The 25,763-nt window shown below is 42.0% G+C and overlaps 3 protein-coding genes across 3 annotated transcripts; 2 read left to right on the top strand and 1 right to left on the bottom strand.

The window, feature by feature from the left end:
• The first annotated feature begins 2,091 nt into the window (after positions 1–2,091).
• cln6b (CLN6 transmembrane ER protein b) lies at positions 2,092–5,861 on the top strand. The gene is made up of 7 exons (XM_074677257.1): positions 2,092–2,193; positions 2,294–2,392; positions 2,487–2,675; positions 2,818–2,873; positions 3,883–4,005; positions 5,491–5,619; positions 5,700–5,861. The coding sequence occupies exons 1-7, from the start codon at positions 2,092–2,094 to the stop codon at positions 5,845–5,847; spliced, it is 846 nt and encodes a 281-aa protein (XP_074533358.1). The 3' UTR covers positions 5,848–5,861.
• Positions 5,862–7,104: 1,243 nt separating this feature from the next.
• calml4b (calmodulin-like 4b) lies at positions 7,105–15,043 on the top strand. Its single transcript, XM_074678075.1, has 5 exons — positions 7,105–7,266; positions 7,346–7,376; positions 9,612–9,752; positions 12,099–12,287; positions 14,763–15,043. Exons 1-5 carry the CDS (start codon positions 7,264–7,266, stop codon positions 14,858–14,860), a joined length of 462 nt encoding a protein of 153 aa, XP_074534176.1. The 5' UTR covers positions 7,105–7,263; the 3' UTR covers positions 14,861–15,043.
• Positions 15,044–23,350: 8,307 nt separating this feature from the next.
• Positions 23,351–25,320, bottom strand: rxfp3.3b (relaxin family peptide receptor 3.3b). Its single transcript, XM_074677733.1, has one exon. It carries the CDS (start codon positions 25,173–25,175, stop codon positions 23,970–23,972), a length of 1,206 nt encoding a protein of 401 aa, XP_074533834.1. The 5' UTR covers positions 25,176–25,320; the 3' UTR covers positions 23,351–23,969.
• Positions 25,321–25,763: the final 443 nt, after the last annotated feature.

Raw genomic sequence — 25,763 nt, forward strand, 5'->3', positions numbered from 1 at the left:
CATCAATGTACTGCTGGAAGTACTGCTGAGGGCTCCAGTCTCTGCGGCTCATTAGGGTACCATCATCTGTATTTCTGTGTTCTTCTAATACAGGCTTGAACCTAAGACAAAGTCAGAACACTCAATTGATGGAATGGAATTCAAATGAATTAAATTCAGAAATGAACATTTTGTGTGGTTATGTTGAAAATATCTTTGATTTAAAAGCCTACGTGCTGGTTTTGACCCATAAAGGGTGATGGCGCACTTCCTCTGGCCCTGCGTCTTGATGAGCTTCCTCTGGCTCTGCATCTTGGTTAAAATCATCTTGCTCCTCATCTGCATCATCCTCTCCTGTCTCACCTATTCTTCCTTCACTCTCCTCTTCAGAAAGATCTATGTCTGAATCTCCTTCAATGATTCTAGTAAGAATGTAAAACAAACATGAAGTAAGTCCTGATGTGCACTACAGTACACATGAATTAATTAGTAATTTTCTCCCTGAAAAAAAAAAAAAAAATTCAGCTCTAAAAACTCACTCAAAATGTTCCTTAGATGTTAAATCATCATAAACCATCAAAGTATTGCATTGAAAAACAATTTAGATATAAATATCATGCTTACCTTTGCTCTTCCCATAAAATGTGTTTGTTGAGATGGATGCCATTTTGAAAAGACAGGAAAAAGAAACTTGTCATAGAAAAATAAGTAGCCTGATTTGAGCTTTATTTTATCCATGATTGTTTCCCCCCTTTTTTATGGTTTCCAAAAGGCTGAAGCCCATTTTTTTTGGGTTGTTGTCACTTTTAAATACATTCAAAGTAACGGTAAAATGAAAACAATTAACATTATTGAAAATTCCCTGGGCCTGATAAAAAAACTTATTATAATTTTGTTTTTAACCAAATGTAATTAAACAGTCCTCATATAGCTCTCATGTGTTTCCTTTTTTCCACTGGTGCTCAAATCTATTTACAGATATTTGTTTTGTTGAACCCAGCTGCAGGGGCCTTCACCTGAGTTCATCCGACACCAGATCAGATTAATGCTGCCTAATCAAAAATCTGGGAGGAGGTTTATACAGATTACAGGATTATCTGCTGCTGCTGGATCAACCTGCATAGAGTCGGGGGGTTGAAATTATTCTGCTTTATGTCAACCCACTGAGAAGACTGGCAGTCAGGTTCAAACTGAGGCTACGAGGAGGGAAAATTCAGGAGGATATGACCGAGGAGAGGCTAATCAAGATAAATGATTCTACGGCTGGTTGAGATTCATTTTAAAATCATAAACAGAATATTTGGAGCAGAAGTTGATCAAGAGAGGAGGATGCAACCGCCCATCCGGAGGAGACAGAACTCTGCTCTGCATGCAGCAGCTCTAATGTGCAGGTTTGTCCCATTGATTTTCATTACCAGTTCCACTCATAGCTCTCATTTATCACACAGCTCTGTAACGTCTAAACATACATCCTTATCTGAGTTCCTACTGGTATGAAGTCAGAGAACTTTTAAGGCCATATCCTGCAAGTTTTAACACATTTTATGGAGGTTTCTTTGTGTTTACACAGTGTATACTGAGTTTATTCAAGAGCTGAGTTCTTTGATGTAAGAGCGCAGATAGGGAGCAACACTTTCAGATTTTGACCCCCCCCCCTAAAACTCTTCCTCCACACTCTGGTCGTCCCTGCTTGATCTGAAATCAAGCTCCCTCAGGTGGGTCCACTCCACAGCAGAGCAGATTCTTGTGTGACTTCACAGTTATGGATCGATAAATGACTCTTGTGTTGATGTGTGCAATGTTTCACCTCTTAGTTCTTTCACAGTCCTGTAGGAGTCTCATTTGTCAAAACACAGCTGTCAATCATGGCATTAATATATAAAATGGCTGAAGCCTGAAAGCCAGAAAAAAAATCTGATATCAAAGGCTGAATTCGCTGCATCTAGTTTTGAATGTCTTGTCTTCACTTTTGGGGAGCGGTATTGTCATCCATCTTCAAATTTATTATTGATCAAAGGAGACAATAGAATTAGCCTTTTATATCAGAAAAATTAGAAATTTGTCTCCTCTGTCATGTCTCTGTTTTGTAGCCGGTCAGGTGGTTCTGCAGAGATGGATCCAGTTCTTTCCTCCAAGCCTCGATTCCACCTCGACCTCTGGCTCTGCTTCACCATCCAAAACTTGATCCTGGATGTGGGTCGGCCTGTTGCAATGGTAAAAAGATTTTATCTCATCGTAAAAAGCTCTTTGAAGTGACCTTACAGGGTGAATCCAACATTAAATCTTTGATTCCTGCTGGTAAATCTCTCCTCAGCTCGTCTTCCCTGCAGACTGGATTCCTCTGAACCGTCCGGGTGTTGCAGAATATCTCCACCTCCTGTACAACATCATCACCCCGCTCATCCTGCTTAAAGTAACCAAAGCGTGAAACATTCCAGCACAAACCAACTAAAACTCTCATAAAGCAGCAGATTTTCTCATCTAAGCTTGTGTTTTTGTTCCTGCAGATGCTTGAACGCAGCCCCAGGAAGCTGCCTCTTCTGGCCATCCAGCTCGGCATCATCTCTGTAGTCATTGGAAGCACCCTCCAATTTGTGGCTGACGCCATCACCCGACGGCTCCTTCTGATTGGCTACCAGCTGCACCTGTCCGTCAGAGAAAATCCAGTGATTCAGACTCTAAAAACATCCTCTCTGGTGAGTTTCTACAAATTATAAACAGTGTCCAGATTTGTATTTGAGAGTCTGGAGGCTATAAAAGTGAAATGGTATATGTACCAATAACATATTCATTGAAAGCCTTTATTGGATTAAAAGATAAGATGTTTTTATTTTGCAGATTGAAGCCTTTGAGCTTCTGTTTTACTTTGATGGCACCCTCGGTCATCTCATGTGGTAAGAAAACTGACTTAATTTATTCGTATTTTATTGCTTTCTTTCAGTAATACTTTCATCTTTGTGCCTTTCATTTTCTATTTTTTCTCATTGTTTCTTGAATCTTTTGTTATCATACATTTTTTTTACATTTAAAGAGGGGTATTGTGCTTCTATTCAGTCATTCTACTGTCCCACTGGTACCCCAGCTTTACATGATTTACAGCTCAAGAACATCATATTTTCCTACACCGATCTTTTATATTAAAAAAATTTGTAGCCTGTGTCTGAAACACTTTGTTTTAGCTGCTGTCTCTTTAAGACGCTGTTTACAAGGCAAGTTTTAGGATGAAATGCAAAAGTATTGTTGCGTTTACATGGAAATGGTTTTAGCCGACCTAAAACGCAGATGGCTTAATCTACTTCGTGGAGCTCTTCTAAAAGCTGCTGCTGGACAAGAGAGTTATAGCGCCAACTACAGGCCTGGCATGCTTACTACAGCGTTTTCAGTCTCTTAGTGTTTCCATTTAAACACAGATTGGTTTTCTTTCTGTTTTGGTGTTTTGGGGTGAAACATCATGTAGGCGAGGCCTAAGGCTCCCCACTCCATATCCCCCTCACTCTGATTGGCCAGCCCTCTGGAGGCCTGTCTTGAACAGAGCTATGTGCAAACCTTGGTGTTTGAGGCCCGCCCCTCCAACTAGTCATGAACGAGTTCAAAAACCCTCATGAATGACCTCATCACTTCATCAAGTCCCATCAAGCCTGTTGAAGATCTCATTTCTTTTTTGGAACGGGGTGTTTTGAGCAGTTTACAGACAGATTCAGGGATTTCTGCAACGTATGAATAAGTACAGGTTCGAAAATCTGCACAGGGGAAGCTGAATACCCCCTCTTTAACCTTTCAATTTGTCTTCTTTTTATTGTTGATTTCTGATTGATATCGTGTGTAATTCTGTGACTGTAAATAAACCCTTTGTGTTGATGCTGATTTAGCTACAGTTAGTTTTCTCTGTACCATCTCCATCAGGTATGTCCCTCTCTTCCTCGTCCTCTTCCTCTTCTTTAGCGGCTCTTTCAGTCGCAGGAAACAGGAGGAGAAGATGCCTCCTGCAGGGTGGATGCTCCTCACTCCCAATGCTGCCTACTACTGGTCAGACTGTGTTACTGCAATATTACATTTTATTTCTGTACATCTATCTTCACATAGCGCGCCCTCTTAGAGTGGTGTTAGGTGTTTTCAGCGTGCTTCTTCTATTTTTTCAGAAAACAGGCTGTAATGAAATCAATCTGATCCTTTTAGGCAGGTCTGTCCTCTTAAAGATTTTCTGTTTGTCTCTGACAGGCTCGGATTGTTATTCTAAGTGTGTGAATACATTACAGAGAGAATCCATTCCGAGAAACAGCTTTAGTTTCATTTATCTGACAGTTCATTGTTAGAGTTCGACCTCAGGCTGTTTTCGGTTAACAGCTGAACTCAGGCAGTTACTGCTGTTTGATGAAAAACAGAGCTTCGCCTGCAGCGGAGTGTGTTTGTTTTGCTCGCTCTCTGTCTGTGTGTGTGTGTGTGTGTGTGTGTGTGTGTCAGTAATTATTGATCAGGTGGTTCTCAGGTGTTGCTGACTAATTACTTTACCGACAGAAGAGCACTTAAGGCTGAGAACACAAATGAAGAAGCAAGTCAGGAATTCAAAGTGTTTTTCCCTTTATGCACATGTTAGAAATTATATCAGTGGTAACATATTTTAAGATTGATATATGAGTAAAAAAAACTTTTTAAAAGCTTCTGCTGAATATAAAGAGAAACAGTTTCAGCCACTACACTACTCTTTGCTGTAGCTCCTTGTAGCTTAAAAAAACATGATTGAAATAAATAATTTTTGTTTTTTTACAGAGGCTGTTGAATATCAAAGACATTGACACAAAATAAAGTCATGTGTTAATATTTTGTTGAAATATGCATCACCTCTTGCAATAAAGCTTTAATTTTTTCATTTCGGCAAACTTTTTTAATTTAAATTTTTTTTTTACTTTTTGGGAAATTTTGAAAAAAATTAAGTCCAATTTTTTTTTTGCAAATTTCAAAAACGTTTTTAATTTTCTATTTTTTTGCAAGTAATTTAAGTTCCACTAATTAGAATATGCAAAATTTTTAAATTTGTACGATTTTTGAAAATTTGGCAGATTTTTGAAATTCAAAATTTTTTACATTTTTTTGCAACTTATTTAAATTTTGTAAATTTTGCAAATTTATGAAATCTATGAAACTGCTATTTTTTTTATTTTTTTTCAAGTTATTTGCAAATTTATTAAAAATAAAAAACTAAGACATCGCATGGACAATTTTATAAACACGCAAAAAAAACCCTCTCGTTTAGATAATAATTTACTAGATTTTATGTTCAGAATTTTAAACGCTTTTTTGTCTTTATTGTGAAGATAAAGTAGATTTTGTGGCTCCTGAATGACTTTAATCCAGGTGAGTTGAAGCAAATGGCTCATATAAAAGTAAAGATTGCTGACCCCTGATCTACACGGTGTCCAACAGTCAGAGTTTGGTTCAGTAAAGGGGGGATTGAATCCTTGACACTCAGCTCTTAGTGGACAAACCCTCTAAACCTCTTCTTCCTCCTGTCAGGTTTCTAATCACTGAAGGACAGACCTTCATCCTCTTCATCTTCACCTTGTTCGCCATGACAGCCACAGTGATGCACCAGAGGAGGCGAGGCTTTGTTCCTGACAGCAACGGCCTCTTCATGCTCTACAGGTAAACATTAGCGCTGCCTCATTGTTTTCCAGGTGGGAAAGTGTTTCAGCAGACTTCTCAAAGATCTCTCTGTTTGTCAGTTTCTGTGCAGCTCTGCTCCTCGTGGCGGTCTGGGTGGTCTGTTTGTGGGATGATGGTGTCCTGAGGAAAAAACACCCTGGGCTGATCTACGTTCCCCAGCCTCGAGCTGTCTACACACTCCTCCTCCAAAACTACAGCTGGACATAGCATAAGCTCCTCTTTCTCCTCCTCCTCCTCAAACCGACCCATCACTGTGAAATGAATAATCCTTACCATACTTCCATGTTTTTTTTTCCCCCTTTGTTATGGACAAATTGTGGATTTTCACTTTCGAATGCATTTTGCTTATTTTAAAAGAAACTGGCTTTCTGCTACTGAGAAACAAGACTCAAAAATGGAGACTACATCATTTCAAACGGGAAGCCGAACAAGATATCACACTTAAACCTCAACATTTACAAAACTTTAAGAGACAGTATTGTGCTACCCCATTTTAAAGACATGGATATGAAGCTCCACCCCAAACAGGCCTCTAGAGGGCTGACCAATCAGTGGGGGTGTGGGCTGTATGGCAGGGAGTCTTAAAGAGACAGCAGCTAAAATAAAGAGTGTCAGACAGAAGTTGAAATAAAGGTTTTCTAAAACTACAGTGTGAGAATGTGATTTTTTTGTGTTGTAAATCACGTAAAGCTTCTTCAGGGGTATCAGAGGGACAGTTTTAAGCCTTAAAAGAGAAGAAAAAAAACAAAAAAACAAACCACAACACCTCCCCTTTAAAGAGACAAAACAAGCCCAGAAATTTCCAAGAAATGAACAAACAAGTAGAATCTAAACCTGAGGAAATCAAATGCTGATAACTGGGCTGGCAGTTATTCATTAAGCCAAAACTAAAATGACAAAACCCAACGTTTTTAAAACATGGTGGGGAAAAAGTCAGGAGAAAGAGGAATAAGAAAAAACAGACACTCCACCCTGAGTGCTGCTCAGTGGCTGTATTTCAGTTTAAGCCTTTAAGGCTGAGATCACAATGCTTTGAACTCTGGGTAATTCCTTCACACTAAGTCTGCAGAGAGTCCCACTTATGTAAAGTGTGCAGAAAGGGCTCAAGGATCCTACTGCACAAACCTTATATCAGTTAGAAATGATGATCCATGTGGTCTGGTTTGCTCCTCTATGGAGACATCCGCGTTCACTTCAATCTCTTTCATAACCTCCAAAAGTCCATACTGTGATATTTTCATGGATTTCACTGGATGAGAGAAGGCGTTGGAGGTCTGAACCCAGCCGTGCTGGGAGACCTTAACTATTTTCAAACATTTCCCTCAGAGACTCCAAAGACTTTTTCTTCCTGTTTCATCATTCACTCCACTGACAAAATCCTGAAAACAGCCCACAGACTTCTCCTTTAAAGCAAGCAAACTGAGCTCTCATCCTGTACCAGCAGGAGGAGGGAGGTTTTCTGCACCCCCTCCTCCTCCTCCCCCTCTGCATGGAGTCCCAGCCTTCCACTTCCATCCTCCGCCTCTGTTGCATTCCTCATCTTACAGCAGCAAGGATCAGATTCCTGCGCGACAGCAGAGTTCAGACCAGCCGCCTGCTGACACACTAACATACACTTCAGGGATGGTGAGAAATAAGTGAACTTTCCTCCAGATTTAACTTTTTACCTTCTTTCTCTCATGATGTCTCTCTCGTATCTTCTCAGGCAAAGTTTCTGACCCAGGATCAGATTAACGGTAAGACTTCATCTTTCTTCGTCAGTCCAGTAGAAACACACTATTTATTTTCTCTTGTTTCTGTCAGCAGAGTGACTTTATTTCTTCATACTTTCTCATGAAACATGGACACCGTTCGTGTGTGCCTGCCTCAGCACAAAGCAGCACTTGTTGCTGCTGGCTCAATTCCTCGACCTGCTGAAGTGATTAAACACAAAGGTTTTAGGTTAATGAGGGGATTCTGATTCATGTTTCTGCTTTGAAAGGACAAAGACCTTATTATTCCAGGGTTTTGTTTCTGTTTTGTTGTTGAGTTCAGCAGGTCATTGGATTTTCTTGGATTGTTTTCATCCTGAGTTGGTTGTTTGGTTACTTTATCACCATTTGGTCAGTTAAGGATCTAAAATCAGTGTGAAAAAAAAATGTCTGCTTAGTTTTCAAATTATCCACTCTGTCACAAACTTGTCGATACTCAATTAAGGGTGACAAAGATACATGAAACCAAATCGAGTATGGGGATGTAGATGCTAAAAGTGCTACAATTGCAGTTCCTTGATTGTCCACTAGAGGCTGGCTCCAGAAGTAGCAGAAACCACATACACACCCATTCACAAAAGATGATCTATACAGCAGAAATTATGGTGGCCACCAATTAAAGGTGGCAGTGGTGATCCTAGTTCCTGCAGTCACAGGCCAAAATGTATTTGAACAAGACACTGAACCCAAAAATTTCCCTCAAGCCTGGAGAAATGGGGAGGATTTCCTCTTCTCCAGTCAGCAGATTGTAAAAGAGTAACCAGTGACACTGATAAAGAAAAGAGAAAAGCTGCAAGTAGACTGCCTTGTTCAAAAAATGTTTTAAACTAATTTCTCTGTGAGGGCAAGAGCTGCTTTAGCCCCGGATACATCTGTACCACCTTTATTTCTCCTCACAGTAGATCGACCAAAGTTAGGGGAAGTTCAGCATTTCCTTCAGCTGGTGACAGGCTTCAGGACTACCCCCCAGAAACAGATGGGTGACGCCACGGAAAGCTGTGTTAGGCTTTCCACGCGAACATGACTTACACAAATGAAATGTACGAGATCCACGCAAGAGAATACGTGAGGCTTTTATGCTTTTTAACACCCACGTGGCGTCCGTTGGTGTCCATTCCCAAACTGCAGGGGGCAGTGTATCACAAACGTACTTCTACCAGAGTACTAAATGAGAGTGGATGAAGTTTGCCATTGTTTACAACATGACATATCTGTCCCAGAGATTTTTTTCAGGTTATTTTAACTGATTTTTCTTCTCTACCAATAGTGGCTGCAATTTCACGCGATGAATTATTTACCACTTGTTATCACGGTGATCTCTGTGTGAAGAGTCATACAGATGCCTGTATTTCTACACTTTGACCACTAGGAGATCCTGTTCTTCTGCCATCTAGTCTGTGCGTTAGAAATTTTCGAGTGTAAACAGCGTGGAAATTTCCTGTGTGAAAAGGACTGCATGAGGGGGCGTATATGTGAATATGCTGTCATTTGTCTGCAAGGCAAGCGTCAAGCATAAATCAGCCATAACAGTCTATAGCCTGAAGTAGCAAACACAGGCCAGATTTAAACAACACTGTTTCATCTGAAAATGCTAAAACGCAGTGAATCTGCGTTTACATGGAAACACAGAGGGACTGAAAACACTGTAGTAAGCATGCCAGGCCTGCAGGTGGTGCTATAACTGTCTTGTCCAGAAGCTGCTTTTGGAAGATCTAGTGTGAAGTCAGCGTTTCCACTGAAAACGCCAGCTTACGGTTTACACGGCAACGGCGACGGCAGCGTTGCAGAAGAAAAAACCCACTCTGGAGTTCGTTTTCAAAAGTTTACGTTTTAGGTTGGCTGAAACGCTGTTTCCGTGTAAACGCGAGGCTGAAAAGCAACAAAACCTTTGCGTTTCAGCCTAAAACTGTTGTCGTATAAATGGCCCCACGGACATAAATGTGTATGGTGTTCTGAGGCATGGTGGTGCAGCTGTTAAAACATGCTCATCAGGTTGAGTGTGAATAGTCTCTACATCTCTACTCACCCTGTGCCCAATTGCAGCTGGGGCCTGTGACCCCAAAAGGTGAAAGCAGTAAAGATAATGTATGGATTGATGTTCTAAGGTATCTTGAAGAATTATTTTCTAAATCTTGTCAAATAACAGAGGTTGAAATCTGCTCTATTTTTCTCTTCGTGTCCCACTGCTTCTCTAAACCTCTGCTCTCTGTGTGTTTTTAGAGTTTAAAGAGTGTTTCTCTCTCTACGACCGTCAGCGTAAAGGAAAGATTGACGCTCGAGACCTGATCACAGTGATGCGATGCCTCGGATCAAACCCCACCCCCTCTGAGGTTCATCGTCACCTGCTGAGCCACAGCATAGGTACACCTGAGACTGTCTCACCTGTGTTTCATCTTTAGTATCACACCAGCGCATGTAAAGGATCCTGAAACCCAATGAAGCGTGCTGTGTCACCCTGCTGGGGTGTGAAAGAACAGACCAGTGTTTAATGTTGTTGTAGCAGATAAGTGTCTTGTGCCTGCAGTGTTTCACAAAACCAGCAGGGAGCGACTTGCTTTAATGGTCTCCATCTCTAATTCCACATCCTCAATATTCCTTTTGTCTTCTCCATCTCATTCTATTGTTCCTTTTTTTCATTTTTATATCTGTTTATATATAGCTTTGATCTTAATATTTTGCATGGATCATGTCATTTAATTTTTTTATATACCTCTCATTTTCTGCTCTTTTCAATCATTTCCTGTTTTTACTTCTTCTTATACAGATTTGTAGGTTAATGATTTTTTCACGGCAGTCCCATTATTTTTTAAAGAATTATCACCAACTCTCATTTATTAATGTATTCATTTTGTCTTATGGTCCCATATTCTGCTCCTTTTCTACAGTTTAATATGGATCATTGATGTCTTCATGAAATGGTAGTAACATGTTTTGGTCCAAAAAGCCAATACATCAAGCACAGCAGCATTGTTTCCAGGCTCTCATAGCCCCTCTGTTCAGAACGCTCTGATTTAGTGGGCGTGGCCTTCATATGTAAATGAACCACCGCTGATACCGCCCCGCTCTTCAGCGTCACTGAGAGCGGCACCACGAGCTCCGAGTGCACAATGTTTAGAAAACAGCGAAGCTTGTTTACCGTAACATTACAGGCTAAAACAACAGGCTAACCACAGCTAAAGTTAGCATCCTGAAGCTAACACAGAGACAGGGGGACACTGAAGAAAAGCTCTTACATCTGCTCCACAGCACACAGCATTTAAAATACTCACATTTCCAGGGTCCCAGGTTTGTTGGTGGATGGTTGGTAATGCACCTGGATTCAGGACCAGTCTATTCGCTAGCCCTCTGTTGTACTGTCCAAAGTTGGAAAAGCAGTCGGCCGTGAAGTGACTAGCACACACCATGCACAGTTTTACTGAGTGTAGCTGGCATATTTCCTTGATAAATGAACTCTAGACACTTAGTCTTGTCTTTTTCTGAGATGGGAAGCTCGTGCATGGAACTATGTAGCTGTTTACAGCCAAAAACAGAGCAGTGATGGCTCTTCAACTTTGGCATTCTCCTCCCTGCTGCTGGAGAGATTTCTTTCTGGATTTTACATTCACAAGCACTACTAAGTACAGGTTTTGCCATTAAATATCACATTTTGTGGGCTGGGAGGAAAGTTAAAGACCCACAAATTTCGGTTAAAGACTTAATAAAGTGATTTTTGCACAATATGGAACCTTTAAACTATTCAAATACTAACTTATTCCTGTATTGTTAGAAAAAAAACCTGGAAAAATCTGGAAAAAATAAAACACTTTAGAGAATAATTATTAACAATAATGTAAAGAACAGAACAGTCCGGGGCTATTTTGGGGCTGATTGATTAATTTGGCTTCATATGAGGAGGAAAAGGCCATCCTGTTAGAGTATCTCTGTCTTACGGTGAATGTCATCACCTTGTTTGACACAACATGAACTGAAACTAACAATTCTTTGGATCCCTGCAGAGCTGTAAAACAAAAGGCTGTGACAGATTAACAGATTATCATCAAACAGGACATAAAACACCAGCCTGATGTGACTGTGAACCACAGTGAGGACAGGCTGCTCACACACTGAGCCCCTCTCATCTTATTTCAGCTGTTTTCCATCATCTGTTCTGTTTCTGAGCTCACTGTGTCGTCATCTGAGCCGTCTTTATTTTTATGGGATCACGGAGGATCAGGGTGAAAAAACAGGACAAGGGAAGAAAAACTGAATGCAAGATGACGGCAAAAAGCCTCCACATATTTATGTCCAGTGTCACAGTTTTACCGTGTCAGGAGGAAGGAGGCTGGAGTCACTTTCCTGCCTTATTTACCAGGTAGTCAGAGCAAATTATGGTGAAATGTGTCACTGCTGATATCAGGTTGTGTAACTCGTGAGTATTTGAGTATTTCTGCTGGGAAACTGTGTAAAGCTCTGCAGTATTTGTGAGCGCACAGTTTCCACTCTGAGTTAGTTTAATATGTTTAAACTGTCACCAGCTTATCTCCCACCCATGCTCCTTACATTCACTTTAATTGCTTCACTGTTTGAACATCTTATTCATATTTACAGAGTGAGATTAATGTTCCCCTCCTCCATCTTCTGAAATTGCATCCTGGGAGTCCTCAGTTGGACTCTGTGTTTCCACTAATGTCAAAGATGAGTCCGGTAAAAGGGGATTTCTTCTTCCAGGTGTGGGCGGGGAGCTCGACTTCTCCACCTTCCTGAGCATCATGCACCGCCAGCTCCAGCAGGAGGCGCCGGAAGAGGAGATCCTGGAGGCACTGAGGATGGCTGACAAGGAGCAGAAAGGATTCATCATGGCGTCCGAGCTGAGAGCCAAACTGACCGGGCTGGGCGAGAAACTGACCCACCGAGAAGGTGAGAGCTGCTCCAGCTCAGACACATCTTTACCCCCTTTAAACACAAACATTCACACTATTATTTTTAATCCATTCTTAATCCCCCTCAACTTTAATCCACCAAAGTCTTCTTTTTGTGCTAACTTTGCCTTCTTGTTTCCAAACCTTCCTCTTTGTTCTTTGCACTGTTTCCTTCTGCTTTTAATTTAATCCTGTTATGCACAGCCACAGAATTTCAGAGGGTTGGCATCACAGAGTGGTGAGGATTTCACTTGTGCACATATCTTAAAAAAAAAAAGAAAACAGAGAATTGAAAATAAAAAGAAAGAACAAAGAAAACGTCACATTTTCAGTTTTTAATCCAGTCAAAATGGAGTGAGGCAATTAAAACAGAGAGAAGTGCCTTTGAGGAGAAGATATTTCAGCCTTTTCCAGTTCAGACCAGCTTGTTTCACTTTTCAGAGCTGTGCGTCTAAACTGAAACAGACAGATAGTTGAAGCAAAAATAAGGATGAATATCTGAACTTTCAAAGAGACCTCAGATTTTCAGGATGATTAAATCGCAGCTGAGGGGGAACGTTGTTGTTTATCCAGCTGCACAAATCAATAACAATGATGTAAGACAAACTTACATGATGTGCATCCAAACGTACAGAAGCATTTATCCTCATGGTTGGTTCCTGGAAGATTTTTAGAAATCCCCAAACTCATGCAAGATTTAGTCCCAGATTTTTGTCTTTTGATGTTTTACAACCAAACATCCTGGCTCCCATCGCAATCCGTGGACATTTATTTCTCTCTTTACATGGATATCTGAATGTATCAGCAGCTGACAATCCGTTCCAGATCTGATATTTTATTCCTAATATTTTCTCACGAAAGACTGTCTGTGTCATTCAAAACAAGGATTTGACAAGCAGTTTTCTTCTCCTTTTGCCCCCTTGATGCCTGTTGTTGCAAATTTGCGACATACCCTATCAGGTCTTGATGCAGCCGAAATGACCTTTGTATCTCATTATTACATATTGATTAATATTCTACACATACCACAGATGGTATCAGATCCACTTTGTCACAATATATTGGTCAGGGAACTTCTCATGTCCATATACAATCAATTACAATTATCTCAACTCAATTAAACATCTGTTAGACTGCAAAAACACATAAAAACAATCTATTTCTATAACTGTTAATTAACTCAGCCAGTAAGGTGTTAACAACAGACCTGATAAACCTTGACTCTTGATGTTTTATTGAGGCCCCGTTTACACGACTCCGAAAACGGTCGATTCCGCAAACATTTCGTTGCGTTTTGGCCTTCCGTTTAGACGAGACCACGTTGCGTTTTCAGTGAAAACGCAAACTTTTGAAAACGCTCCCCAGAGTGGAAAGATCTGAATCCGCTCCGCCATCCAGCTTCGTGTAAACACAGAGCGGAGCGTCTCAGGGTGAAACGCTGACGTCACCGCATGCGCACTCGCAGTTTTAGGTGAAGGCTCCGCGCTCAGCCACATTTCCAGTTGAGCCAGTAGTTGGCGGTAATGCGCGTTATGGTTGGATTGCCGACCGTCTCACACAACAAAACGGCAGAAAAAGAAAGAACAGAAGAGGAGACTTGTCCTCCTGGAGTCGTATGAACGCGGATCGTTTTCACGCCGTCCTCATGTAAACGCGGGTGGCTTTTGAAAACGCAAAGGAAGAATCGTTGCGGGAGTCTCCGTGTAAACGGGGCCTAAGTATCAATTTATTTCAGCAAACTTAAGACACATCAATCTCATGAAAATCTGTTACTTTTTCAGTTTTTCTACAACTAAAGTGATATTAATAGACATGTTTACAGACTTACAAAATAAAAGTGTAAAAATTGTGTAGTCTGAGAAGTGTTCAGGTTCCTGTCTGCAGTCTGATTTGAATCGACCAATCAGGTGTCAGCAGGTAAAATATTCTGTATGGAGAGAACCGCATGTGTTCTAGAACTCTGAGCTCAAGGATAGAATTCTGTCTCTGATCTCAGAATTCTGGAATAAAGTGAACATTCTTAAAGCAATGAGTTAGAATCATAGACTGTTGAAAAATAGATGGAACTGCTCCCCCTGATGGCTGGCTGTAGTATAGTCCAAAAAAATCCATCTCCCCAGCCATTCCAGATGGGCTGCGGTCAAACTTTAAAAAATGAATACACCTCATAGAAATGTTTCCCACATCTGATTGTTGTGGTGATTTGAAGATGTCATTTGGCTGCCTCGTCACGTTTAACGATGGTTGACAGCTGCCTTTGTTGTTGATTTTTTCGGGATTGTAAAATAAGTCATGAGTGAAAGCCAAGAGGATATTAGACTCTAGAAAGAAAAAAATTATATTCATTTCAACCAGCTCCAACGGTGCCAATGGTGGCGCCTCTGACGGATGGCGGAGCCCTGCTGTCCACTCTATATACAGTTAGTGGTCAGAACCTCCTTTGATTGACAACTCTCTTTTTCTCTGTTTTCAGTGGACGAGCTACTGAAGGAGGCGGGGGTTGGACCTGACGGGCGGGTCCACTGTGAGCGGTTTGCCAAAGCGGTGACTCACTCATCTGCAAAACGCTAACAAAGCTAGAAAACATCTCTGAGATGATCTGCACTTAAATCTTTAAAAACATGGACTGAACAAAGAAGGATTTAATCTTTCGTTTCTTTTCTTTCTTTCTTTCTTTCTTTTTTCTTTTTTTTGATTTGATGATGTTTGTTTCTGGAAAACAGTCTGAAAGTCTGACAAATTCAAAGTCTTACATAATGCCACTCTCTGTCTAACCTGTGTTCAGGGCAAAAAAAAACAACAAAAAAAACTAGTTATTTATGATAAATAAACAATATTAGATGTTTTTTTTTAAATAAAATGTGTTTGATTTTTTTTTATTTAAACCTGTCAAAAGAATGGCATGTAGCTCAATTTTAAACCTGATTCATTTTAAAGCTCCAACAGTTTTTGAATCTCAAACGATGATTTAAGGCATTTATTAGAAATGCGTTTAGATTATTTAGTTCTTCACAAGTCATAAGACTCAATGAGCAGTACTGCTTCAACTCAGTGGAGGGAGCTGTGAGTGCTTTGGTTTCACTTTCAGGGAGCTGTCATGTCATCCACCGAAAATATGAGGCCAAAAGAGGACCAGAGGACACAAAAAAGAAAATGCATTCAGTGAGGCTTTTCTAAAATGCAACACGCTGGCTTTCTGTCAGGAACCTGTCGCTCATTTCTCTCTGCATGGCACCTTTTTTTCCTCAGACATCTCCATCTGCAGAATTTGTTGAAGGAGATTATTTCACTGTGAACCGTCCTGTCATGTCCTGTTAGCTGAGCGTCACGGATGGAGCTGAGGTTTGACTCGGCTGGACTGAAACACTGGAACCTTCCTCCTCTAATCCACACAGACGTGCTCTGATGTAATCCCGTCAGGAGAGTGTGCAGCATGCTGTGCATCACCGTGTCTTTTTGGTTTGTTTTTAACTTTTTTCAGAGACGAGAGACGCTGTTCTTCTTCTCGTGGCCCTCAGGGTGCAGGGGAGGTCTGATCTGTCTGTGAAGCGTGTCCTTGGCTGATGTTATTATCACTCTCAATGAGTCACCTCAGGAGCTGCTGAATAACTTCTGCAGCGTTCGGTTACCTCTGGGCCTCACCAGCATGCTGCTGCTTTATTACTGCAGAATAATTATCTGCCACTTCAACCCGACAGAGTTCATCCAGGCGTTACACTGAGCCAGAATGAACGCTGAATTAGCCTCACTGTCACTCTGAATAAACTTTACTCAATGAACACACCAGAGGGCATCAATTTGCAGAATTATGTAGATATTTTCAAAAGCTGAGGTTAAAATAATTCACTATTTCTATTCTGGCCTCAAAGGTCTCCAGAACCCGGGGCCTCTGCTAGATTCAATCAAACTAAAATGGGATTACACACGAGCTCGGAATATGGAAGAGTCGTCCTCCAATACTGCAAAAAAACATCTAAATAAAATGACAACTAACCTCTGAACCCATCATGCATCTGTCTACTCCAGTTGATAAACTTCTTGGTTTATTACATCCCCCAGAGATGACACATTACTATGGCAAGAAATCAACAACCTAGGTGTCTTTTTGAAACAATAAGAAGCAATTTTAAACTTTTTTTTTGCTACATTTTGACCCAAAATGTGTAAATATAGGTCTTACCTTGAGTCTCATAACTTCTCCCACCAGCTCTGAAAACAGGTGTTTGATATCCGCCCTCAAACAATATAAACATCAGTTTTTCCTCTCTGAAGATGTTTGGTTAGCTGAGCCCTTCTTCCAGTCTAATCGCTCGGGAACCTTTGAAGACGTTTGGACCTGTTTACGAGGAGCAGCTGTTCTCTGCTGCTTTTCATTATTCAAAATGAGTCACACATAATTTAAGGATCAGGCTAAATAAGTTCCCCTTCAAGGGTGTCAGCAGCCTGTTGACTTAAGCTCTCATTGATTAAACACTCCAGTCCACGGGGGCCAGAAATCAGAGTCAGCGAGAGCTTTTTATGCCACGTTTAGCTTGAAGAAGAAATCAGTGTGACATAAATGGTCACTGGAGGACACTTGTTACATTAAATTACAGGGAAATTGCTGCAGTAGTGAATCCAGGGCTCTTTAGTAGTAATAAATGCACATTTCCCTGGACTCAGTCATCATTTTATAGCGATAAAATCTACTCTCCGCTCAGAGAAAGGTCTTCTAATTCAGAACACCGAGGACAGACTGAACATTCAATTTATTAATGGAAAGATAAAAACTGCCATCAGTACGTTTAATTTATAGAGTGCTTTTGCATGTTATTAAAAGAGCCTATTTTCGTTAAGCATATACATAAACAAGCATGAGCAAAACAGCTCCACAAAAGTGAAGCCAAGACATCTAGTGCTCCCCCTACATCAGTGGTTCCCAAACTGGGGGGCTTGCCTCTTAGGAGGGGCACGGAGGTGGACGATGTTAAAAATAGAAAAATTCGAATTTTTCTCCCTCGCTATTGCGCACCTTTTAAACTGCAGCTGACTCGGCGTGTGTGCAGCGTGATTTAACAGTTAACTGACGAAACAACAGAAACTAGAATGTTAGAAAAATGTTCTCATGCGTCTTTGACACCCAACACTTTAACGGACACATGTTCCTTATGATCTGAATCAACAGCGCAAAGAGTTGAATATAAACTAGGCCGCTTATCAGTAAACGTTTAAACCCCTTTCCTCCAATCGTCTGATTTCTCTCTGTCACTTTTCAGGAGTTTGATTAAGATCTTTGACTGAAACATTTACAAAGCCAGGACCCTTTTAGATTCGCCTGCAGATAAATAAAGATGTGACTGACGTGTAAAACCTGCTGCTCTTCAAAGATAATCCTCTGATCATTGTTAGATTTAGATAGTGGGAAATATACATTAGTTTGTCTTAGAACATCCTCACGCTACAGAAGAAAATCCCCTCTTTTTGGTGATATGGATAGATCATGATTTGTGATCAAAGACTGCAGGAAGGGAGACGGGAAGATCAACCAGTGCAGCGCTGAGAAGTTGTTTGATTTTTACCAGGGGGAAAGCTGAGTTCTGTCTTCCTCTGTAACTCTCTCTACTCCACAAACCCTCCATTCATCATTAATCCATCCGCTGACGAGCAGAGCAACATATCGAACCTGCATAAAGTTAAGCTCTGACAAGCAGGGGCGGGTCCAGACTTTTTAGACTGGGGTGCCCCGACCAGGGCACAGACTTATGCAGGGGGGCATGAATTTTGTGAGTCCATAATAGAATAAATAATATCTATTTTGCTTATTTGTTTGTATTAAAATTACATATTAACAGGCTACGGCTTTAACAAAAAATGAAACTAGATTGAAATAAACCTTTTTTTTCCAATCATTAAAAGTAGAACTTAACTAAACAGCGCTGTAATGCACTGAAAACAGTACTGTACATGCTTTTTTAGCAGTATTTTGGAATTCAAAATGTATGAAATGGTGCAGCTTTCAATATGAATGCTGCATGTGCATGGGGGGGCTCAAAAAGGGGGGCTCTGCAAAACAAGTCTGGAAACCACTGCCCTACAGAATGGTTGAGGTACAGCTTATAGAGTCATTTCAGAGACACAGACTTCACAAACTTGGTGCAGATTGAAGATTTGCAGACCAGCTGGAGACTTTGCAGACCTGATGTAGACTGTGGACTAAGGTGTTCAATAGACTTTGCAGACCACTTTAAGACTTCTCAGAACTGTTGGAAGGGCCCGCTTCAGACTATGTGGACCTGCTGTAAACTTTGCAAAACTGCTGTGGTATTGCTGATTTTGGAGACCTAATGCAGACTATTAAGGCATGCTATAGACTCTGCAGACCTTTTTTAGACTTGTCAGACCTGTTAGCGACTGTCCAGACCCGCTTCAGACTTTGTAGACCTGCTGTTGATGGTGCCAGCCTGTTAATCCCTGTTTAAATTAGAAGTCCAGTATGCATCAGTACAGTTTGGTACTGGTTGGATCGGTAAAGCCTGATCCTGTTTGTGTTTCCACAGCGACACAGTGTACCCCGCTGATAAATCCAACAAAGAAGAAAAACGCGACACAGTAAACAAAGAGCAACGATGGAAGACATTCAGTAATTTGCCTTTTTTGTGATTGGCCTTTGGCTCTTTGTTACAAAACTCCATCAAGCCTTGTTTCAGAGAAGGCTGTGTGCCGTGAGGAGAAATACAGCCACTGACAATTATTTTCGACCAATCAGCAGACTTCAGAGTTGTAGCTCCACCATTCCACCGGTTGGAATGGTATGTCTGACACCTCAAGGATATCAAAATGTGGGATAGTATGGGTCGGTACTTTTGGGACCTTTCTCTGGATTATGGCTAAAATACACCAGGTGTGTCTGCCGTGCGTCTCCGTTCCATTAAGGCAAAGGTCTCCAATAAGTTCATTCAAATCAACGTGTCAACTCACACTGGATCTGTTCTGTTGCAGTACGTCTTTGTGGCTGGTCCGTCATGTTGCAGGCAATATGAAACCTCCCAATTTTCACCTGTGATGCATAACACTGGGAAGATCAAGCGGGACAGGAAGTCGTGACTGGAAACCACCTAAAAACACCTAGTGACTTTCAAAATCAAACAGACTGTGTTAAAATCAGTTTGTATTTAGCCTGAGTAGGATGATAAACGGACATAATGAGCAGAGCCAGACCAGGAGTCGATAGGTTTGAGGTTTTACAGCCCAACATGGGTGAAAAAAGGCTTATCAATGGAGTGGGAAGTGCGGGAACTCCTCGGTCTGTGACTCCAGCTGTTTGTCCGTCATGCTGCTCGTCGGATTGAACACGCAGCTGGTGGGAGTTGACAAACTCAGTCAAGACACAGTCGTACTGCAGATGTATCTGGTGTATTTCAGGTATTAGTCAAAGTTAACGCCACAAAATGCGTGCCATACCGACATGAACCAAACTGAACAGCTTGGTGGGAACGGGGCTTTACAGGCTGTGCTGTGGAAATGTGTGGTAATGGGAACTATTCATCATGGTTTTCTGATTACACCAACTATTCTGAAGCAGGGTTTGGAGTACAGCCATCTTTTAAGAGCCTGCCATCATGTTGGTAAAAAGCCAGTCCCATAACTCTCATTATTCTTTTTTTTTTCTGTGTGGAGGGTTCTCAAGCACGGCTAATTTCAGGGAATGTTAGAGGAGCTTTTTGACCTTTAGCTCTGCTTCAGAATCTCACTGTTTGTCTGAAAGCAGCTCAATTACTGCAGCTCCCATACGAAAAATGTCAAGAACTTTCCAGTCAAAGGATCTCAGTCTGTAAGGTGTGTGTTGTTAAACCTGTGAATGTGACAGAGGTCAGTGAACTGTGATTGTGCTCAGAAAATATTACACCAACAACACTGCAGTCTGCCCTAAAGACGCTCCACTGACCCCATTAAACTCATCGTACTGTGTAAGTGTGTGCATTTCAGACTTTATAATGCACATCTCAGTGTTCATAGACCTGTAGTGTCCTTGCTTCAGGGCTGTTTGCAGTTTTATGTGCTGAAACATTCATGCAGCGTCGTTAAAGGAGGAGCAAAGTTCAGGAGTTCACAGACTGGGGTGTCTGTATAATGCACAGGAAGAGCCGCTCTCCAGTCTGTCTTCATTTCTATTTACCATGTCAGGCCTGTGCAGAATTATACATGCTCCTGCCGGCTCTCTCAAACACTTTCTGAGTTATTTTATCAAACGGAGGTTAAATTAAACCAGCAGAAGTCTCCACCTACACTCAAAGGATCGTACAATTTATTTTAACTTAATTTTCCCTGTCGAGCTGAGGAAATGTTTCCCAGAAGCTTGTTACAGCAAACATTGATTTTTTTGCAAAATAAGACAGAAACACAATTATCAGGACAAAGTGAACAAAGAAATAAATCAGGTCTTACTCCAGTTAATCAGTTACAGACGGAAAATAAATGAATTCCAATCATAAAATGTTTTACGACCAAGGTCAAATGCTACATGGACTCAAACCACAGCCTGTCTCTTTGGATTTCTTTGTGGCTCATGTTCCTTTCCATGAGATGGATTTTGTGTTTAGACTTTCAAAGTAACTTTTCTTGGTTGATGTATCATACATCTTTTTACAGATTGAACTGAGACAGTAGTGAAGAAACACATAGGCAGTTTTTGTACGTATGATTCAGAGAAAACGTAGTTTGAAGGATGCAAATGAACAAAATCTGCAGAATGGCAAAAATCCGAGGATATAAATTCTCAGATGTATTTCGTCTTTTTCAGTCTATTATAGGAGGCACTTACATTCAAAAGCACTTTCATTACCTACTATGCAGGCCACGGCGTCAAGCTCTAACAGCTTAGCTGTCATCATCAGTGCAGATCAGCTGTTCGCTCGGCTGACTCCCGTGTCCTCCTATTGGAAAGTTGCATTCAGAGCGGTCTATTAAACAGCTCTAGCCCAGCCTCCTTCCTGCTTCCTCTGATGGCACTTTGCAATCCACCTCCTCCTGTCAATGTATTCATGTCGATTGCTCTGCTCTGTCTGGGTTTTTATTTTGCTGCTGCGCTCCCTGCTTATGCCGTTCATGATGGCTTGTGATGGGCATGAAGGTGTGCTCTTCCTGCCTCAGGCTTTCCACGCAAGCGCGTGGAAGAGCAGGGAGTCCCAGAACAGATCCATACCGCCAAATGAAACTGTGCAAGTTAATAAAGATTAGTTTGACAAAGTGGTCCTGACTGAAATGTGGACAAAGTCTCCATGTAGTTGGGTTTCTGCCAATGAAGTTTTATTAACGCTCACTGGGTAGACCTGTTAATGTTTGTGGAAAGTGTCTTGAAGTAACATTTGTTTTGATTTGGCATTGTATGAATAGAGATTAATTGACTAATTGATGATGTCACCCACCTGTACTTAAAAGTATTGAAGCTAATTTTAAGCAGGGGCCATATTGGAATTGCTGACTCCATAGACTGGCTTTGAGCCTCTTCTCCAACAGGGTGCCAAACCATAGACTGTATAAAACATGGATGAAGCATCTGCGACGTCACCCGTCTGTTCCTTAAACCCTGAAATGAAGCCAATCCGCAGACGCAGCCACATTCGCTATGACGCCGGTTGTTTTTTTTTCTTCGAGCAGCTACAGGGTGCCCAGCAGTCACATGACCTGAGCTGTGCCTCTGATTGGAAAATCAAACGAACCTAATAACTTCTAAACTACAGAAATAGAAAAAAATCACTCACCTTACAGTGTGTGCCGATAGTGAAATAAGCGATTTAGACCCAAGCTGTTTTTTGAACCAGGCTGTAAATATGTATTTTAGTGCCGTAAATGCTTTTTTTTATAGCTGGGTGTGTACGTGCCTTACGCTCTTTCTGCAGCCAGCTTCAAGTGGATTCTGCGACTTTTAGCACTTCCGCATAGGCTTCATTTTTACTGACCGGATGTTTCCCCTTGGTCGATACCTGTCAGTCACATGAGCTGCTCCTTTGATCAAACAAACTCATGATCTTAATATTTTCTTAACCACTGTTATTAATGCTGCAAAAGTCTGCTTTTATTGGCTTGGTGTGTATGTAGTTTCTGGTCTTTCTGCAGCAGCCCTCAAATGGACATTCGATGAACTGGAACTTTTAGTACTTCAGATAGACTTTAATTGTTTTAAAACTGGATTTTGATCCATATCCAAAATGTTTTTCCCTTTATTTGAGGCAGAAAAAAAAACATTTCCCACTCACAAAAAGGACTGATTTTTTTTCTTCAAAACCTTGGACTCACTCACAAACTTACCTTCATGACCTTATGACATGTTTTAACACCTACTTTCAGAAGAATCTTGATTATCTTAGTAACATTTTACCTTTTCCCTTAATTCTAATTTTTTGTCTTGACATTTAGACTTCAGAGTTCATATTTTTGACTTAATCAACTTCAGGTTTAAGGACATTTCTCTCAGATTTGACATTTTCTTCACAACTGGAATGTGATTTCAAATGTTTTACATGTTAGCTTCACATGCAAGGGTATTTTCAATATTTTTCATTTAAATTCTCAGAAACTCTGAACATAGATTTTCAACTTTATCACACAAGTCCTTCTCCTACATTCTTTTCAGATATGGTAAAAATATTGAAACTCACATTTTTTGCTTAACATGTCATCAGTCTTGGAATTTTAGAAACTAAATGAACCTTCTTGCCTTGGTGCTTTCTTTTGGCTTGGATGCACTTCAATTTTCTAACCCTAAATTGTCGAAACGTAAACACTTCTGTTCTTTAAAGAAACACAGGATGGACTCAGTGCCAGGCACTTGATCCTCTAAGTGCTCTGCTGCCAGCATAACTATGTCTAAAGCATCTCCACGTAAACATTTATCTTCACCTGCTCACATTAAAGTTCCCCTGTTTGGATTATCTTCACAGCACACTTTACTGCCCTGAGGCCGCTGGCATGTAAACATCTGACTTCACTTCCTAATTTTCTCTCAGTAAGTCTTAATCCACTGGTCGAAAGAGAACAACACTTCAGTCAATGTCACCACAGAGAAAATATTTTATTCTCCAAACATCTTTAAGGTGGAACTGGTATTTTTCTTTTACATTCACTTACTCAAGCCGGAACATTTTACACTTCAGCAACAACAAACGTGAAAAACACTCCACAGACTGATGATCGAAGCAGCGGCTGCAGGATGAGTCCTCCCTGCAGCACAGTGACCACATTCTGCACAACATGAGCAACACCAAGCCTGTGATCCGTTTACATCAAACAAGCAAAGAGAATAAACTTTCCAGGATCAGCCAGCGTCAGATTGGAAAGAGATTTGAGCCTCGCTCAGCTCAGTCTGCTCAAAGAGTCAGGCAGATGCGTGGTTTTACGCACGGCACCTCTAGGTACACATTTTACGCGCGCTTGTCCTGTCCCCCTCTTTCTGATTCAAACCTTTACACTGTGATACATTATACAAAATCCCTTCTTCATTAAGTCAGAAAACATCTAGAGTCCCATGTGTTGTTTAAGCGATCTTTCCCGCACTCAAATGTCTTGGATTTCGCACAGTCTGCCCTCAAAAAGAATTAAGCCAAGCTGCTCAACGCAAGAGAAACTTCAGCAGAACTCGATTTCTGCTCAGAGGTCTGTGTTCATTCATATCAGTTCTCATTCATGTGTAAGTTTGTACAGTTTATTTCTGCAGAGTTTCCGTGTCACACTGGTCCGTTAACACAGACAGTCGGTAGTTTTCTGTCTCCACGTTGTTCAGCGGAATCACGATCTGCGTGTCGTCCGGCTCGGCTCTCACTGTCCCAGAGAACGGCCTCAGCGGGCAGCTGTTCGTCCCCGTGGGAGAGGAAATCCTCCAGAACAGATCCTTCATCTTTTTGCGGAACTCCCTGCGCATGAGGCAGTACAGCACCGGGTTCAGGCAGCTGTTGGTGTGCGCGAGGCAAACGGTCACCGGGTGGACGTACGTGTGCACCATGTAGTACGCCTTATCCCAGTTGACCACGTTAAACTTGACCAGCACGCCCCAGAAGGTGATGGCGTGGTTTGGCATCCAGCAGATGAAGAAAGAGAGGACCACGATGGTGACCGAGCGCGTGACCCTGGACCTCCGCTTCACCTGGTTGTTGTTCATGCTGCGCAGGCGTACGAAGCGCAGCAGGAGCAGGTAGCACACGGTGACGATCAGCATGGGGAACACGAAGGCCACCAGGATCTTCTGGAGGTGATAGAGCGCGAGCCAGGACTGGCCGTCCGGGAAGCCAAGGAGGCAGAGTCGCTCCCCGGCCACGCTCTTCACCGTGGAGAAGATGGCAGTGGGCAGAGAGGCCGCCGTGGCAGACACCCAAAGCCCTGCGATGACCCAGCGCACTGGGCACACACGCCGCCTGGTCCGGTCCTTCAGCGCAGAGGCCACAGACCAGTACCGAGTGACGCTCATGGCTGTGAGGAAGAAGACGCTGGCGTACATGTTCATCACTGTCACTGACAGGATGATCTTACACATGGCGTTTCCAAACGGCCAGCTGAAGTCCAGAGCCGTGTCCACTGCCCAGAAGGGCAGCGTCAGCACGAACTGAAAGTCTGTGACAGCCAGGTTGAGGATGAACAGGTTGATGCTGGAGCGTTTCTTCCGGCTCCGGCGCACTTTCATCAGGAAGAAGACCAGCAGGTTCCCGACCAGCCCCGCGGCGCACACCACCGAGTACACGATGGAGATGAGGATACGCAGCGTCGGAGAGCCGTCCGCTGGGAAATCAATGTCATCCAGGCTGCTGAACCGGTCCTGCCCCGTTGTGGACCGGTTCAAATAAAACGTGGTGTTGTAGTTCCACAGATCCGCCATCCTCTCCGGTGGTAGACCCGAGCCGAGTCCTGCAGAGTGCATCACCCCGTGCGCTCCCGGAGAAGAGAAGTTTCCCGGCGCGCAGAGTCCCTGCTGCTCATGTTAACCCCGCGCAGTGGAGCACTGAGTGAGCCGGGGCGGCTCTCACCGCCGCCGGTTGCTGCTTCACTGATGAACCCCGTGCGCGCGCAGCTCACTTTATGTACTGGGCTGCCACAGAGGCGCGCGCCCGAGGGAGGGCTGGTGTGTCAACTCAAGACGTAATGGCAGCAAAGATCAAAGGAGCAGTGACAGAGAGCAGGGCCGGGACTAGAGATATATGGGCTAGGGAAACAGCCCCCCTAAATCATCACATGAACTTAAGAGTTCAAACTTTACACTATTAAGAATCAAAGGTTAACTTCAGAAAACCAGCTGGTAATTGTTATATTTTTGTATTATCTGATGAATTTTCCACAGGAAGGTTGTAGATGTGTATACCGTAGATTAAGAAGTGTCTATCTTTAGTTCTAACCTATCCGTAAAAATAAAAGCATTCACATTCCAAAGACAGAAAGTGATTGGAAACTGCAGTAGGAAATCTAAGTTTTGAAAAAAAGAAGAGTTTTTAAAAATCATTTCTCAGGTACA

Source organism: Halichoeres trimaculatus, unplaced genomic scaffold (genome assembly GCF_033239565.1).
Source record: "Halichoeres trimaculatus isolate MK-OKI-2021-1 unplaced genomic scaffold, fHalTri1.1 fHalTri1_scaffold_10, whole genome shotgun sequence".
Lineage (NCBI taxonomy): Eukaryota > Metazoa > Chordata > Actinopteri > Labriformes > Labridae > Halichoeres > Halichoeres trimaculatus.

Coding starts and splice junctions, on each gene's coding strand:
- calml4b (XM_074678075.1), top strand. Junction 9,753..12,098: donor CCTGCTGAGCCACAGCATAG/GTACACCTGAGA, acceptor TTCTTCTTCCAG/GTGTGGGCGGGGAGCTCGAC. Junction 12,288..14,762: donor GAAACTGACCCACCGAGAAG/GTGAGAGCTGCT, acceptor CTCTGTTTTCAG/TGGACGAGCTACTGAAGGAG.
- cln6b (XM_074677257.1), top strand. CDS start 2,092: ATGGATCCAGTTCTTTCCTCCAAGCCTCGATTCCACCTCGACCTCTGG. Junction 2,194..2,293: donor TGGGTCGGCCTGTTGCAATG/GTAAAAAGATTT, acceptor ATCTCTCCTCAG/CTCGTCTTCCCTGCAGACTG. Junction 2,874..3,882: donor ACCCTCGGTCATCTCATGTG/GTAAGAAAACTG, acceptor CATCTCCATCAG/GTATGTCCCTCTCTTCCTCG.
- rxfp3.3b (XM_074677733.1), bottom strand. CDS start 25,175: ATGCACTCTGCAGGACTCGGCTCGGGTCTACCACCGGAGAGGATGGCG.